Raw genomic sequence first — 18,129 nt, forward strand, 5'->3', positions numbered from 1 at the left:
CACCCGACCAGGAATGGGGGAAGGAGCAAGGGCGATCCAACAGCCACACAACAGAACCCCAACTTCCAATCACAAATTCAGGCTGTGAGGTGAAATCACAAATGTGAACTTTTACTTATGGAAACCAAATAGAGGTGCTTTCAAATTGGGGATCCAAGGCCCAGCAGACATAAGGGGTCAGCAGTGTCCCGATCGGGGGTTAAGACAAAGGGGTCCCTGGATGGGGGCACCCGCGAGCAGGGACCCCTTTGTCTGAGCTCTCCGGGTCCCGAGCTGCACGCATGGCCGCCCCACTGGCCAGAGCCCATCACAGCTGCTATTTGTGCCATTGTAAGGTTTGTATTCCCTCTTTGTTCTGGGAATCTTTCAGTTGTCCCATTGTGGCTCTGATGACCCTAAGTGACTCTTAGCAGTGTATTCTTATTTTGGAAGGCCAGGATCGCTTCGGGGTAAGTGCACAGGAAACAAACTTGAAGCGAATGCAGCTATGGTTTGTGAGTGTTTATGCTCACTGTATAGCCCGGCAAGCTCAGAGGACCTGCTGAGCAGTGTCCCCCACCCATCCACCTGCTCACCTAGAATAATCCCCCATGGTAACACGGCCACTATCCTCGCCTTGGGATTTGTGACTCCCGATGGGAAGTGCCCTGCCAGCCCAGCAACATCAGGCCTGTGTCCCCGAGCCCCCACTCCTCTCCACTCAGCAGGCAACCCCTCAAGCCATGTATACCCCCGGGGTGGACTTCAGGGGTGCTGTCCCTGTGGACACTGTGCCCTTCCCGTCCTAACCTGCTCCCTCCTGTGGAGCCACTGGAAAGGTTTTGGGGAACATGGGTGTGAGCCCATGCTAGACCCCAGCCGCCTGCCCTGGATCATTTGAAAAAGGGGAACTTTTGGTTTCCTGCTAAATAGAAGGCCCCAAAAGAAGCCAACCAATGCCGTGTCTCCGTGATAGGCCAGCGTGGCTGTCCCAGGAGCAGAGAGGGGAACAGCACAGGCTCACGTGTCTCCAGGGAGCTCAACACCAGATGGCTTATTGTTGGGAACCCTGGCTGAGGGTGGCCGCATCTGCAGTGACACGGCTGCTTCCCACTTCCCTGTACCCGTCCTCACGGTGGCTGCTTCAGGGGAGGGGTGGGCAGGGGCCCCACTGCAGGTGCAGCCAAGGGGCACACAGACGCTGGACATCTGCACACTCGGCTGGGTCGGGACTGAGCTCCATCCTCAGCCCCCACAGCCAAGACACCAGCGTCAGCCGGTGCCCTCCACTACAGGGGCTGGCTGTGGTTTCAGAGTCTCACCCTAATTTCAAAGAACAAAAGCATCTCTCGAGTTCCAGGGACATTTTGTCAGTTGGAACAGCATTTTTATAGCGTGCACCCCACATGCTATGTGCACGCATCACAAAGCACACACAGGCATTCTTGCACACACACGCTCTGATGAACGAGCTGCGGGCACTCTGTGGATCACTGCTGAGCTGAGCACAGAGGCCGGATTCCTTACAGGGAAGAGGTCAGGCCTCAGGCACACTGTCTGCCGGCATTTGATGTGGAACACTGCCATGTGCAAACAAAGTCTCTGAGACAGGAGAGGAGAGAGCAGCAGGGACGAGGGGTGTCCCGCCTGTCACTCAGTCATTCAGCAAATATTGATGAAGCTCATCCCATGAGCTGGGCCCAAATCTAGGTGCTGGGATATCTCAGCGAACAAAACAGGCAGATGTCCCTGCCTTCATGGGGCTCACTTTCCATTCGGGGTGGGGGCTCGGACAATAAACAACATAATCAGGGAGTGTGACAGAGGTGACTGTACCACCCCACTTTGCGTCCTTCTTCCTCTCGGCCCCCTCCTCGAGGTGGGGCCGCATGACGCTTCTGGCCATCAGAACTTGAGTGGACGCGATAACTGCCCCTCGGCCTGGCCTGCAGGGTGCTTGGCCCTTGGGCTGTCCTCCTGGTCCCTCCCCGCCCTGCCCTCTGATGGTGGAAACTCTATGTGGAAACCACAGGGCTCTCCCAGGCACACTGGACGGACAGCCGCCTGGCCCTCGCTGAGCTGTGATGTGAGTGGACATCATCTTGAGCCTCAGAGATTTAGGAGTTCCTCTGGCAGACCTGCAGAGCCCACCCGCGCTGATGCAGTCGCACTTCTAAGTGGGAGATGTCAATGAGAAGGGACACGGAGCGAAGAGTTCGCCTCCGGATATCCGGGCAAGAGACTGAAGGAGGAGGGCAGAGCCTCTGCTTCAGCCACACCCAGGAGGCTGCGGGAGGGAGAGGCCGCAGGAGATGTGGTTGGAGAGGCCCCTGGGGAACAGGTGGAGGGGCTTCGAGCAGGGAGCAAGGTGCTCAGCAGCTAGCTGGCAGGGAGAACCGACAGGGACAGATCAGGATGGAGGCCGGGACCCACTTAATGACCCAGGTAGGCAGAGGAGGATTTGGGCCTTGGTGATGGGAGAGGTGATTGCAAAGTACTGGAGCGTCCCTGGGTCCTTGGCACAATCAGCCATCAGTGCTCTCAACAAAGACATAGAAACAGCTCTCCTCATTTTGTACCTCGATAAGGGGAGAGCTCAAGTTCCAATCTCTGTTAGCGGCGGGTGACGTCACCATGCACACATCTCAAGTTCCAATCCCTGTTAGTGGCGGGTGACGTCACCAGGCACACATCTGAAGTTCCAATCTCTGTTAGTGGCGGGTGACGTCACCAGGCACACATCTCAAGTTCCAATCCCTGTTAGCGGCGGGTGACGTCACCAGGCACACATCTCAAGTTCCAATCCCTGTTAGCGGCGGGTGACGTCACCATGCACACATCTCAAGTTCCAATTCCTGCTAGCGGTGGGTGACGTCACCATGCATACATCTCAAGTTCCAATCTCTGTTAGCGACGGGTGACGTCACCAGGCACACATCTCAAGTTCCAATCCATGGCATCGGGTTCCGTCTGTGTGGCGGGTGACGTCACCAGGCTTTGCATCATGATTCCAGTCCCTAATGGCAGTAGAGTAGCATCACCACGCACACCTCAAGTTCCAATTCCTGTCAGCTGCGGGTAACGTCACCATGCACACATCCTGTTTTCTCCCACTCTGCCATTAATCTCAGATAATCCTTCGCCCATCGAGAGCCGACTTCAAGCAAGCCAGAGGAAGGGAAGGGACCATGCACACACATTTAAATGCTCAGCATTGTAGAGTTAGTATCATAGAGGTATGCAAACCATGGGAAGTAATAATGAGTTTGCTTTGGGAGGCCCTGGGAGTGAGGAGAAGAGAACCTTCGGGCCGGGCACATGGTGGATGGGGACAGAGGAACGGCAGCACCGCCTGCCGCTGCTGGGCCCTGCGTGTCTGCACCACACTCTGTGGTCGAGAAAACAGCAGGCAGCTTGGCTGCAACTCCAGCACAGCCTCTGTGTGGGAGGAGCAAGGTCAGCAGAAACCCAGAGGCAGGAAGGAGCTGAGCGGAGCTGGTGCAAGAATGTCCTGCCCTGGGAGGAAGTGGCTTTGTACCAACTGATACAATACCCAGAGGAGGGGGCACATCACTGTCAACTTCTAGAACCCACATCCTTAAAGCCCAACCCCTGACCCAGGAGGTGCACGGGTAGCTCCCCTCCCAGCCCAGGGCCACCTCTGCCATCCTCCCTGGCTGGGAAAGATGGTCTGCACTGAAAATGGGCTCAGTTTTCTTTCTTTCTTTCTTTTTTAACCTAGTAATTGCTTTTCACATCTGCTGGTGGGCTGCTATCTTACAGAGTATTACTTCCATTCTTGCTTTAAATAAGGTGGTGTTTGGCCTCTGTTTTGTTTTCAGGTAAAGTGAACTGCAATCAGGAAGCCCTCATTACAGACAGTGAGGTCATGACAAGAAAAGTTCATTTACATTGGAGATTTCAACCCCATCGGAAATGTCTTTCCAAACACAGCTGGTGACTTTGCAAACGCAGACATTCCCAGAAACTCAGTGGTTCTAGAAGCTTGGTTGGAATAATTAAGGTTTTAGAGCAGCTGTCGGAATTTTTAGAAAGGGGAAAAAAAAACCCCGAAGTGAGGCTCTCCCTCCCCCACTCCTCTTACATGTCCCTGTGGCTCTGCGGTGTCATGGCTAAGCGTGGTGCTCTCCACTCACCGTGTGGATGAAGGGCAGGCGGCACGTGCATGAATTTGCACCAGTGCATGGCAGTGAGGCCACTGGCAGTGCATTTCCTGTTATCAGTGACACCGTGCGCCCAGGGCTGGGTCTGCAGAGGCTTTGGGGAACACACTGTTGCTGCCTCCTATGCCTGGCCCGCTGTCCATGTGGCTCACAGGGCCCGTAGGGACCGGGTGCTGCTCTAAACCAGAGGCATGAACTGACCATTGGCCCAGACCGCCTTGCCATTCCTGTCTGGGGGACTAAACCTTGAACAGGTTTTGTAGGACTCTCGGCCCCAACTTCCTTGTCTCTAGAAAACTTGCCACTGTAAATTCTTTCTCTGTCCCTTTAAGACCTCAGCCCTTTCCTGGCCTCTTGCCCAGTTCACTGCCCAGCTCGGTCTTCTCGAAGGACCCAGGAGCCTTTGAAATGTAACCAACAAGGAAGACAGCACCCTCAGCTCCCAGTCCCTGTGGGAGGCAGGGGCCTAACTGTGATAAGGGCTAATCTGCAAACACTGCTGGCCTGACTGCACCAACCGGCCTCCAACCAACATCCTCCAGGACTCTCCCACCAGCTCACCCCAGTGCTTAAAAACCCTCCTGCCTTTTGTTTCAGCAGGGTCGAGTTCAGCTCCTCTCTGCTACTGCAATAGTCTGGGATACATCTTCCCTGCCTGTCCCACTCTCCCTGGGGTAACTTTTCTTTGACACCACTGAGTCCTCCCAGCAACCTGCAGCTGAGCACACAACCCCCATGTGCACGGGGGAACCGAGTCCACAGTCCTAACCACATGGCCTCACTAAAGTAACTTTGTCTAACAGCTCTCAGGAGAGGCTGCTGAGGAGAACCGGCTTCCCATGTGCCCTGACCATGCCCACACCCACGCCCACCGCGTGAGCTTTCACCACTGGGCCGCTGAGAAGCAGGGGGTCTTCGGCCCAAAGCAAACATCCTCTGAGATGGGAAGGAGGCACGTCCCCAAAGAATTGCCTGGGTACTACAACCAAGCAGGGTAAATATTCAGAGCTATGTTTGGGTTTTTAATGATACAAAGTATCATTAACACTCACTTCAGTGCACAGAGGAGCAGTAACTGTTACAGTGTTTGTTTTAGCATCTGTCAGACAGACATGAGAACTGCCCTGCCCCACAAGGAACCAGCTGTGGTCTCCCTGGCAGACTGGGAGCACTGGGCTCGGATCCTGCTCCTGAGTGTCTGCCTGGCAGCTGCACCCTCATCTGACATGCAAGGCGGGGTCAGACAAAATAATCTGAATATTCCTTCATCCCCCAACTTGTGATTTTGTTTCTATGATTTATACCCAGCCCAAAGATGGTATTTCACAAAATGGGTTTTGTGGCTTGTCTAGACAGGAATACAAGGCCTCAGGCAGCCATGGAATCACAATTAGTGATCCATTCACACCAGCACCGAATATTCCCACGGAAAGGCTGTGCAGTGATTATCTCTAAGGACACCGGCTGTGTGTGAAGGACAAGGAGAGAGGAACTCCCGTGACTACCAGGTCCAAATGGAATTTTATGTCAGAAATGAGTTACTTACTGAGGTCTTATAGCTTAGTTTACTAACCTGGATGCATTAAATACACACATTACTTGAAAAATAGCATCTCAAAAAAGGATTTTCTCATAGAAGTTTCTTGGAAACAAATTTAAACAAAAGTGCAATGATTTTTAAAAATGCTTCATGAAAATTCTGAGGGGGAACATCTGATGAAGGCGGGCGTTTCGCCCGTCACCCCAGTCACCAGCCCGTATCCTCCCAACCGGCCCACCGAAATGCATGCACTGCAGCCGTATGGCGGGAGGCGGGATGCGGGATGCGGGATGCGGGAGCCGGGATGCGGGGATGCTGGGATTACGCCGGGAGGCTGGATGCGGAGAAGGGGGGGGGACTGGACGGGGGACGGAGGATAAGAGGGAATGGGGAGTAATGGATAATGGACGCGGAGTAATGGATGGACGGAGGGATGGATGGAGGGGATGGAATGGACGCCGGACGCCGGACGCGGACGCGGATGGACGGGGACGCGGGGATAATGGAGGGCCGGGGCCGGGGATAATGGAATGGACCGGAGGCCGGATAATGGACGCCGGACGCGGACCGGAGGCCGGATAATGGATAATGGACCGGAATGGAAGAAATGGCTCCACTCTGGCTTCGACTATCAGGACGCACCTGGGACCGCAGCAGCTCCACGCTGCGGGGAGGCCAGACCTGGAGAACCCAGGGCACCAGTTCAGGCTGACAACCCGGCCAGACCCGGGCAACGCCCCGCATAGCTCGCCAGCCACGGGAGGGAGTGGCCTCCAGGAGTCCCCAGCCCCGGGCATGAACCCAGCCCCCTCCAGCTGATGCGATGCCCACAGGGGACGAGCTGTTCCAGCCCCACCCCCACCCCCGCGTGCAGAATCCTGAGCCAAAGAAACAGCACTTTAAGAAACGAGATTGTGGACAAACTTGGAACACGGCCGTAGTGACTGGAATGGTGCCCAGGGTCATTTTAATCTCGAACAGATGAGGGACCAAGTCTCCAGCTCCAGGCCTGTGGGGTCAGGCAGCTCATTCTGTAGAGGGGGGAAAATCGCAGGGGACCTGGGGGCCCTGGAGATGGGGGCTCCTTGGTCAGCTGACTGCAGCCAAGCCGGGAGAACGCCACGGCCAGACCTTTAGTTTCCAGAGATGCTGCAGTTCAACATTTTCATGGGAAAGTTTACCGTTTCCAAATGTCATCAATATTAAAAGAAAAAACCTCCACCATATGGACATAACGAGACCTGCCTGAGGGCCACCACATCCAGCCACAGCCCACCAGCTTGCAACCCCCTGAGGCTGCCCCAAGATGGAAGCGACAGGAAGGGCAGCCACGGGAAGGGCAGTTCACCAGCACGACTTCGGGGAAAATAATTTAGCCATTTCACTTACTTTGACTGAAGCCTATTATAACAATTAAAAGAAAGAAGAAACCCTACCCAAATCAAAGTGCCAACTGTAGCATGTCTTCTGGTAGCCCAGACAACCGAAATGAAAAGCAATAGGGGAATGATTGTATTACTGATGGTTTGTCAATCACATGGAATATTAGGAGCTATTTAAAAGGATAATACAGTAACCAGGACCATTAAACAGCCTAGAAAAATGTTATTGGTTGAAAGATCTGAATTCAAAATTGAAAAAGGGACAGAGTTATGTCAGGTAGTTGAGTTATTTTTTAGTTCATCAACTAATCCCATTAATTAGTTTTAATTATTCAATTAGCTGTTTTAATTAATTATAATTAATTTTAATTTTAATAATTTAATTTTATAAATTAGTCACTAATTATTTATAATTAATTTAATTAATCCTAATTAACCTGAATTACATTATTAAAATTAAAAATTAAAATTAATTAACTTTAATAAATCAAATTTAACATGTGTAAGACGATAAATATATTTTTGCTTAAAAATCAGGTGAATATTATTACAAGTAAAAATACACCAAAATGCAGAAAGCAGACATGGGTCTCGAGAAGCCGTTTGTTTGGTGTGTCTACTTCAGTGCTAAGTGCTGCCACTTGGTAGTCAATTAAAATAAAAATAAGTGCCAGCACAGATATGAGATGCTCCGCCTTCAAGAAGCTTGCATTTGTGGAAGAAAAAAGACACTAAGTGTGTAAATGCAATAAAAAAAGGCCATTGTGAAGGACACGAAATAAGGCAGTGGGATAAAGAAGTGTGGCATGGGAGACAGGTGGGCTTCGTGGTTAGATATGACAGGAACAGCCTCTTAGAAAGGTGATATAAAGTAAAGGTCCTACCCCTCCAGGCAAGATGGAATGAACTCTTTGTGGCAATAAGATAGCAAATTACGGGCTGGGCATGGTGGCTCATGCCTGTCATCCAGCACTTGGGAGGCCGAGGCAGGCGGATCACGAGGTCAGGAGTTTGAGAGCAGCCCAGGCAATATGGTGAAATCCCATCTCTACTAAAAAATACAAAAATTAACCCGGCGTGGTGGTGCACTCCTGTAGTCTCAGCGGAGAATTGCTTGAACCCGGGAGGCGGAGGTTGCAGTGAGCCGAGATGGTGCCACTGCACTCTGGCCTGGGTGACAAAGTGAGACTCTGTCTCAAAAAAAAAAAAAAAAGATAGCAAATTATAAACCAGCCCTGAGGCAATGCCATGCAGGGGTTAAGGCAGGATGGAACCATCACAGGGTGCTTCCTTTCCTCTCTCACCTAAACAAGCACTGGCCTTGAGGTAAGTAATATGAAAACAATTGCAGCTATGACAATGAGATGATGCTAGATCCCCCTGTTCCACAAGCTGTAACTGCAGCTCTGATTAGATAAGAGGCTGATTTCAGTAACTTTCTTCTGCTAAGACACCACTGACCACCGCCTGCTCTGGTGGGTTTACAGAGGCTGTACATTGAGTGCCTTTGTGCCCCTGTTCCATCCCTTGATGTACAGGGCCTAACTAGAATGCCTTGAAATGTTAAAGTGAACACAGCTTGTATGTAACATACATGTTCACTCAGTACACATTCATTAGGACTCCTCCATAAATATTCATAGGATTCTCCTATGAGCCATTGAGTACGTAAACTTGGCCAACCCATTGAGCATAACTCCTGTCTCATCTTTCCCTCCCTCCAAGTGCCTGCTCTCGTCTCTGGTGGAGGCTTTGCTTCCCAGCCTGTCAGGATGGCCACCTTGCAGGCTGCAGCCCTTTATAAGAAGTAAACTCTCCTTTCCAAAATCATGAACCTGGTGATTCTTTTGTTGGCAGTGATATCTGAGTCGATCCGAATAGTATCTGGACACCTTCCAACTTTTAGAGCATAGAAACTTTTTTCCAACCTCATCTAAATAACTTCTAAGCCTACTCTTGGATGTTTGAAAATCTATCTTCATTGGAAAGACAGATGTTCTACCAAAACATGAAAATCTTTGTATGATTCCTCTGTCCAGGTCACATCCCTCCAATCATTGCCCGCTCCCTGTCACCACCTCAGTCTTTCAAAATGCTCCAATTTATCTCCACTGCGGCTTCTCCTGAACTTCTGTGTATCTCATTTTAAGTATTTTTCATTCACTTAGGACATAGCTTTTTACTCTACCTTATAGCATTATGACACGGCCAGCACTAGAAAACAATGAAAGAAAAAAATGCCCTCCTTTCATGTCTTTCTATATTAAACCACCCCCCAAACGGTGTGAACTCCCTAGGGCTGGCCCCACCATTTCTCTATTTTGTTTTCTCTAACCTCTGCCGTCTCTCTTCCACCTCCAGTATATGGCACGGCACATTGGAGGTGCTCAAAAATGATTTAATAAATGAATGGTGAAATCACATAGGCAGGACATCCTGGTGCCAATGATGAATGAATGTTTACGGCAGATGTGACGCAGGTCCTCACTGGCACATGAAAACTACTAATGAATGGTAGCACTCATTATTCGTTGTCTGAACGTGGCTTCAAGCAGTAGAGATGTTAAAGCATCCTGTAATGTAGTGTAACTGTTCTCTCTCTCTGTCTCTTTTTTATTTGAGGCGGAGTTTTGCTCTTGTTGCCCAGGCTGGAGTGTAGTGGCGCAATCTCAGCTCACTGCAACCTCTGCCTCCTGGGTTCAAGCAATTCTCCTCCTCAGGCTCCCAAGTACCTGGGATTACAGGTGTGTGCTACCACAGCCAGTTAATTTTGTATTTTTTAGTAGAGATGCGGTTTCCCCATGTCGGTCAGGCTGGTCTCGAACTCCTGGCCTCAGGTGATCCACCTGCCTCAGCCTCGCAAAGTGCTGGGATTACAGTCATGAGCTACCACACTGGGCCAAATTGTTCTCTCAGTGAGCACTTGCAACAATTCTTGAGGGTCAGTAGGAAACCCTGTTTTCTGGAGGAGGAAACAGAGGTACAGAGAGATGAAGCTGCACCCCCAGTTGCATTGAGAGTTGATGGCAGAGCCAATGGTCATACCCGCTTGTTTCCCACGTGGAGTCTGTCTTCTTCTCTTGAGGCTGCCGCCGACCCTGAATGGAACAGAGGCACACAGTGCCTCAGCAACCAGTCACTCAGAACTCCTCCTGGGACTTTCTCAGAGCCTGGGACCTGGAACTCTGTGCTGTGAAATGCCTATCAAAGTCCTGGCTCTGGGAAGGGACCCCAAGTTCTTGTAATTCTGTCTGTGGATCATAGCAGGTTCTCTGATGGCTAGACACAGGGATCATAAGGATCTTGGCTTTCAATGCTGAAGATTGATGTTGCACCACTGGCTCTTACTGAATTCCATTACAATCAATAACTATACAAAACTAATCTCCACATGTGCTATAAAAATACCTTGAGGTCGCTAACTACCATGTGACTCTTTATCTGTGATAAAAATTTAAGCAGGTAAAGTTCTTAGTATTTGTTAAACAAAGCTCTGAATCCTTCAAAAAATGTCTGGAGTCTTCTCTCTGAAAATACGAGCCCATGTTCACTGAGTACTGCGAGGAGATGGGAGAGTCCCACACGTGCACATGTGTCAACTTGTTTCTCACTCACAGGTCATTTTATGATTACTCCTACTTACGTATGGGGAAACCAAGACACAAAAAGAGGAGTTCATTGGCAAAATGAACACAGCTAAAAGGCAGTAGGACTCTGCCACCTGCTGTGTGAAATGAGAGATTTCAGGCTGGCTGGGGTCCCCTTCCACTTGGGCAACTGGGCAGCTCAGAGCGAAACGTGGGGCTCCCTGCGGCCGTTGTCATGTGGTTGATGTGTTTATGGTCTTCCTTCACTTCATCTTCTCAATTTTATTTACATTTTACTGTTTCCTGGTCTTTTTTCCTAGCATCAGCTAACTCAAGCTTTATAAAATAAAGAAGAGTGAAAACACGCACACACCAATATATGTACTTAAATGTTTCTGGGATGAATACTTTTTAAATAAACATTAAACACAGGTATCTCTATCTCCACTGTCTGAGCAATGAAGTCGTGAATGTTTTCCTCATGACTCTTCACGGGGTTTTGCCCTTACATGCTGTACACTCAGGACTTGGCCCCGTGAAATGGACACAGCGAACACAGATGCGGGATGGTGATGTTTTCATGGCAGGACATCCTTCCTCTGTGGCACATGTGGAGTGAACTAGCTTACATGTGACAAGGAGTCCACATCCTTCCAGGCCTGCCTTTGAGATGCCGGTCCTGGCCGAGAGGAACCACAGTCAGTCGCCGGGGCAGTAGTGCCCTCTTTTGGCCACTCCTCTCCTTCCTTAGTATAATTTAGGAAGACCTAAGACTTCACTCACCTCAACTGAATTGCCTGCTTTTAGTTTAGCCCGACCATTAGTTTAGCTCCCACTCCTGCCTCCAGTGGGAGGAGAGGTGGAGACTGACTCCTGCCTGGTTTCTACAGAGGAGGACAGTGTGTGCACTGCCCGTGGGGGTGTGGGTCAGAAAACACTTAGCAGCAACTGGTCTACCGCAAAATGACCTGCTTCCCCAAAGCTCAGACAACACCCAGTTCTCTAGGTTGTCATGTCTTGAAGTGTTTTCTTCCTCCTTTTGTAACTAGGCAAAACAGTCTTAAGCATAACCACAAAGCTGTCACAAAAAAAAAAAAAAAAAAAAAAAAATCACAGAAGATATTTGCAAGTGTGCTCTCACGAGTTATTTACTTAGATTGAAAACAATCCTTTGGTGGGATTTTTACCAGGAGATGAAGGGCAAATAAAATTTCAAAGTGGATAGCTAAGAAAATGACCGGCTCTGGCCTTCACAGAGACGAGGAGGAAGGCTGTGCTGGTTTAGTTGTCTGTTTGCGGTTTTGAGCACTCAATGTGTGAACCATAGTGATGGCATCCGTGCCAGAGTCAGCGCCTGGCACAAACTTTTCTCTTCAATGCGTCAATCAGTGTTCACTCAGGGACTCTCTTCTCAGCTGAAATACAACACTATTGCCTTTTGACGCCACAGAGATCTTAGGTATGAGTGTCCTGCAGAGGTGGTTGGCTAAAGATGATGGCTTTCTGCCCTTGTCTCACATTCCTCGCTCATTCTTCTGATGCGTGGATGAAACGGCTGCCAAGAACCTAGAGATGACCATCGCACGATCACGGATGCCTAGTGCTCACGGGACATCAAGAGTGGTTCCTATTGTACTTACGGGATTTACTCTCCCGTCAAGGAAAGAACTTTTCCTAAAGTGGCAGGGAACTGCTGCTCTCATTTAGAGTCACTTTGTACATTACAATTTAAAAAGAAATTGCATATATGCCTCCAAGGTTATACAGTCAAGACTAATAGCCAAGATCATTTTAGTTTCTGTTCCTTCAGCACTCTGTGCCTTTAGAGTAGAGTTCTGCACGCTGCAGGAAAGGGTCAGGAATGGGAAATTATTCAGGTCAATAGCAAAAGCCTCACAACTCAATAGGCCCTTCCAGGTGGGCATCACTTGGGATTGTTAAACAGCGAGTGCAGAGGCCTCCTGGGCCAGCCTCCCCCGGGGTGGGATGAAATCAGGACGCCTCTGACCACAAGCTCCTCCCACTTCCCCCTTCGTTCTGACTCAACCTGAATCAGGCGTCAGCTGCAGAGGCCTGAAGGTGACTCTTGGGGAACTGCTTCCTGGTCACACTCACAGGCAGGAAGGCTTGGAATGTGGGAGCGAAGTTCATTCAGCAGATATGTGAGCCTTGCTCCAGTGTCCAAGGACCTGGGAACATCTCAGTAAACACAACAGGCAGAAGTATGGCTCTTCCTATCAAAACACAACCCAAGTTTGTGAAATGATGGAAATATTCTGCAGTTCCATCACTTCCAGTAGTTTTCACATTCAATCCTAGATAATAACTGTCCAAACTCAGTATCTCTCTGAAAAGGTTAAGGAGGGCTGCGTTTGGAAGGGCTTCAGGAATTATATCATCTTCATAGTGTAAGGAAAGGGCTGAGTATAGAAGACCTTTTTACGTTATATTGTATCCATGCTGTATATATACCTATATGTGTGTGTGTGTGTGTGTGTGTGTGTATTTGATGGTAACAGAACCACTCCCAATGTCACTAATAATCTTAAAAGGAATTAGCTAGGGGAATAATGATAAAGATGATGTTTACTTAAAAAAATCAGTAGGCTTAACCAAAATAATTCTAGAACTCACTTTTATTTACGTGTAAAACCTAAAATTGGACATTTGTCTTCGTGCTTTTCTATTATGTCTTTATATATGTAGCTGAAATGTATGAGCAAAGAGATCATCTAAATGAATTTTTATTCTACAGTTTTATAGGCAGATTTATTCTTAAAATCATCAAGACATCCCATTCAAACTCACAGCGTGTCTATTCTAGGAAACCCTCAGTGTGCTCCAGAGTGCGCGCTGCTGCTCCTAGTCACGGACGCGGCTGCCTTCAACTCCTTCCTCTTCTTCCCCTGCCACTAAGGATGGAAACCCCACTACTTGAAGGCAGCAAGTTACGCTCAGGCCTCCGGGAAAATTCCTATAAAGATCGTAAAAGTCTGCAGAAGTCAGCAGAGCACTGAGTCCCTTTTGTACTTGCCTGTTTCATTTCTAGTGAAGGAGTCCTTGTTGCTTTCAGTCTCTGGGCCTTTGGGTTATGCTGATTTTCATGGACACTTAAAATATCGAAACAGTGGGCAACACTAAATCTATTTTATATATGCTCGCTCAAGAAGGATGGCATTATAGAAAAGAAAGGACTTTTGAAAAAGAACAAGTTAATCAGGAACAACAACAAAAAAAAACCGGCATAAATTATCTTGACTAACAGGTGAAGTATAGAGAAAGGCCTTTCCATAAAGAGAATGTGGCCTGGAAGCCTGTTTGCCTTGAGTGTCGTCTGTGACCTACAGGGTGGGCTGATCTCGGGGAAAGGGATGAGGATTTTAGTAGCCGCAGAATCCCTCCTTTTTCCTTCAACCTACAGTGAGTTCTCAGGATCTGCGCATTCCACCCCTCTTTCTCTTTGCTTTAGGAATACATGGAGAAAATCAAAGAGCTGTGCACAGCAGAACATGCCTGCTTTGGGGACCCGCATAGCCCTGTGGTCTTGGGCAAGTCACTGAGCCTCAGTGTCATGATGAGAAAAGTGGATCCAATCGCATTAATGTAAACCTCAAATGAGAACATGGTCATTTACTCAGAGGGGAAGCAGAAACAAAGATGAATGCTAAGATTCCGTCCTAGTTCATTTACTGTTGCTATAACTGAATACCTGAGACTGGATAATTGATAAAATAAATTTATTCCTCACAGTTCTTGAGGCCAGGAAGTCCCAGGGCATGGCCTGGCATCTGCTCAGCTTCGGGTGAGTGTGCCATGACACAATGGGTGGCATCGCATGGTGATACAGAGCGAGAGCTGGCTCAGGCCTCTCTTCCTCTCCTTACAAAGCCACTGGTCTCATCAGGGGCCCCACCCCAGTGCCCTGATGACTAGGTCTCTGCTCCTAGTTACATTCCAAAGGCCTCATGTCCAATTAACATAGAAATGTAGGGGTAAAACTTCCAACACACGAAATTTGGGGGACACATTCAAACCATAAAAATATGTAAAGGCAATTTATATTCAATAAGGCAATACAGAAAAGTAAAATTCTGCAGACAACAGTTATTTCCCAATGCCTTCTGAGTCACCCTTTGTGGTTAAGATAAACACTACAGCATCCAGGCTTTGGTGCAATTTCATTTCCTCATTAGTTATTTTTTACGAGCACTGCTAGGCTTCCCGATGCTCACACAGGGTTAGACAAATAGATGATCAGAGAAACACCATATAGTGAGGCAAAGCCTGGGAAATGCTGAATGTCTATGTATGCAACAAGGCATACAAGCAAAAACAAAACTGAGATGGGGAAGGATTGTGGGAGGGGAGGAAGGGGCTCTATCTGCCACATATCTACGCAGTTGACATTTTAATTTTTTTCAGACAGGGTCTTGCTCTGTCGCCCAGGCTGGAGTGCAGTGGTGCAATCATAGCTCACTGCAGCCTCGCCCTCCTGGGACCAAGTGATCCTCTCAACTCAGCCTCCCAAGTGTCTGGGGCCACAGATGCATGCCACCACACCTGGCTAATTTATTTATTTTTTGTAGAGACAAGGTCTCATATGTTGCCCAGGCTGGTCTTGAGCTCCTGGGCTCAAGTGATCCTCTAGCATAGACCCCACGAAGTGTGGGATTACAGACATGAAGCAATGAACCCAGCCTCTATGTTTTTAGTAATGAGAACAGATCCATAGATCACCCATGCAATTAAAACATCAAAGGCTTCCCCGAGTGAGCGTGCAGGTGCACGCCATCACCATGTGGCGCCATGTTGCCGACGTCTGCGTCACCTACCAAACACTTCGTTGTCCTCTGAGGTTGTCCGTGAAAGTTCACCCAGGTTTGTCTTTTTTTCAGGTTCTCCCCTGTTAGTTTCACCATTCTGGAAAAAGAAAACACAACAAACACTTTTCTTAAGATAAACTGTTTTATCAACAAAGCAATTGGGTAATGCATTTGTCTCTTTATACATTTTTTATCAGACAATCGGTTTCATGCCTGTTTTCAAGATAGAATATAGAGCCTTGGTTCACAGGAGGGTTTTCTGTGCAGGATTCTGAATTCTGAATTCTGGCTTGTTTTCTCTGCCTAAGCACCTAAACACTTTCTGGACCCAGTTGGTTTAGTTTTATACAAAAAAATTGGAATATCAGCCTAGGTAAAATAAATTAGCTACACGCCAAGGGTGAGCCCACATAGTTACTGCTTTAGATTCTAAGTGACACTGTGCAGCAGAACTGACACCAAGCCTTACTTCTCCAGTGACACCTTTGGATAACTGGAACCAGTCAGCACCACTTTGATGGAAGAATGAGCCCTTTTAGGGACAGAAAACGAACCTGATGTTCGGAGGCACCTTTGTATTCCGGGGGAGGAAGCAGCCTGCTGTGGGGGGCGGGGGCCAGGCCCCTGGCCACTGCTTTGGGAATCTTCAGCTTCAGAGTTTCTTCCCTGGGCCTCCCTTTGCCTGTTGTTTGGGGCCCAAATGGCAGTGTGAGCTTGTTTTTTGAGTTTAAAATTTTCAGTACATAGTTCGATCACCAGTGCAGAGAAGATATGGTTCAGCTTCTTGATATTTTTGTAATCAAATTTACTTGACTATTTTGAAATGTCACACTTGCACACTGAATGATTCAAACGCTCTGGAAAGTGCACAGCGGCTGTGCGCTGAAACCCCGGGGTCTCCTGGATGCCCCCTCCTCCTCTGGGAGGCAGCCGGCATTCCCAGCTTCTTCCAGACTTTGCACAATCATCTGGGCACATTCAGACAATGACACGTGTATTCTTTTCCCTCCTTTCTGTCTTCACGTAAATGGCATCACACTGTGGATGATACGCTCCTTCCTGCTTTTGCCAGGGAAAGAGGGATCCTGGAGGTGACGTCGTGACAGCAGGCACAGAGCTGCCTGCATAGCCCGCTGGCATTTCAGTTACTGTTCACACCTCGCCAGGCTCCACGACCACCAGCCAGCTTGTTCACATTTGTGTTTTTCAATCCTAACCGTGTTGCACTAATTCCTGTTCAGTTCTCAGAATGCACACGGGCAAGGAGCATTTCTGGAGGAGGAATGAGTCACACTGGAGCCTTTCACTGAGCGGGCGTCAGTGCTGTGGGCAGCCGCACTGGTCCTGGTGCCACCCACCAGCAGCACTGGGAGGCTGCTTCTCTCGGGTGCCGCTCCCTGCAGCGCCCCACCCTGGTCTCTGCACTTAACTTTGTACCAATTTTCCACCCAATCTCTCATTTCCTAGGAGCTTTTAACCCAGGACCATAAGATGTGCAGAGTCTCAATTTTACATTCTTTTCTTTCTGGAGAGAGGGGCAGGCACAGCCATTAAGACCACCCTGAAGTCTGATTCAGACCTAGTGTGACTCACTTATGTACTGCAGGCTGTTTGTTCCTGGAGAGAAGTCCAGCCCTCTGAGCTCACACCAGCCAGGGCCCCACACTCCGCCTCCTGGTCACTAAGAGCCCTCTCTGGAAACCTTCTGTCCCGTGTGTGTGTGTGTGTGTGTGTGTGTGTGTGTGTGTGTGCTTTTGTGTGTGTGTATGTGTGTGTCTGTATCCATTCCCATCCCTGGGCAGACAGGAGGGGATGGGTGGGCGAGGTCCCCACCAACCAATGTCCACGGCACTGTTTCCACAATGCAGTGCTCTCTAGTGTGATTAACAGATAAAAAACACATGGGTCATTTTAGACTCACAAAATTGAGGAGGGAAGAATTTGCCTTCACGTTGTGAAATCAAATTGGTAAGAGGACACTGGTTTGGACTGAGCTCCTGCACTGGGACCAGCAGACGTTCCCGGTGTGAAGTGTGGTACCAAGCCCAAATGAAGATGTTTATTTGACCCTCTGAGAAATCAGGAGAGGTAACAGCCCAATTTCCAAGCAGGCCAGGTTTAGCCCAGATGATGAGGAAGTCCTGTCTGCTTTAACCTTTATAGGGAAGTCATCTTGGAACCACCCACACATCCGCCTGCATTTTGTTTTCTGTGTCTGCTTTCTTCAGTCTCTGTTTATAAACCAACCTCCTCTGCTCGGCTCATCGGAGCACTCATTCTGTTTTGTAGAAAGAGGTGTTGCCTGATTCTAGAATGACAATTCTACAATCATTCTAGAATGACAATTAAGGTGTTTACGTTTGTTGTAACTTTGTGTGCACCTGCCAGGCTTCTGTTGCTGGTTGGCTGGTGTAGAAACCAAGCTGCTGCTTTCCAGATGGCGAGTCCCAGAGTCCCACGAGACAGTTACTAATAAGCAATGAAATGCAGATAATGTTCAAACTCACTAGTAATCAAAGAAATACAGAGCAAAACAAAAATGAGATTTCTTTTTAACACAACCAAGTAGAACAAAAACTGATTTCTGGCATTGCTAGAGATGTAGTGGGACAGAAACTTTCCCAGGACTGAAAT

The 18,129-nt window shown here is 48.7% G+C and overlaps 1 protein-coding gene across 7 annotated transcripts in view; it reads right to left on the minus strand.

The window, feature by feature from the left end:
• The window catches only part of MBP (myelin basic protein), a 149,987-nt gene that overhangs the window by 71,904 nt on the left and 59,954 nt on the right, over window positions 1–18,129 (minus strand). For all 7 annotated transcript variants that reach the window (XR_002518582.2, XR_002518581.2, XM_009192935.4 and 4 more), the window contains one exon: window positions 15,505–15,592. Coding sequence is in view for 5 of the 7 variants with exons in the window: in XM_009192935.4 (XP_009191199.1) it covers window positions 15,505–15,592 (88 nt within the window). In the remaining 2 variants the exon portion in view is untranslated. The remainder of the gene's footprint in view (window positions 1–15,504; window positions 15,593–18,129) is intronic.

The sequence above is a fragment of the Papio anubis genome, chromosome 19 (genome assembly GCF_008728515.1).
Source record: "Papio anubis isolate 15944 chromosome 19, Panubis1.0, whole genome shotgun sequence".
In the NCBI taxonomy this organism is placed as follows: domain Eukaryota; kingdom Metazoa; phylum Chordata; class Mammalia; order Primates; family Cercopithecidae; genus Papio; species Papio anubis.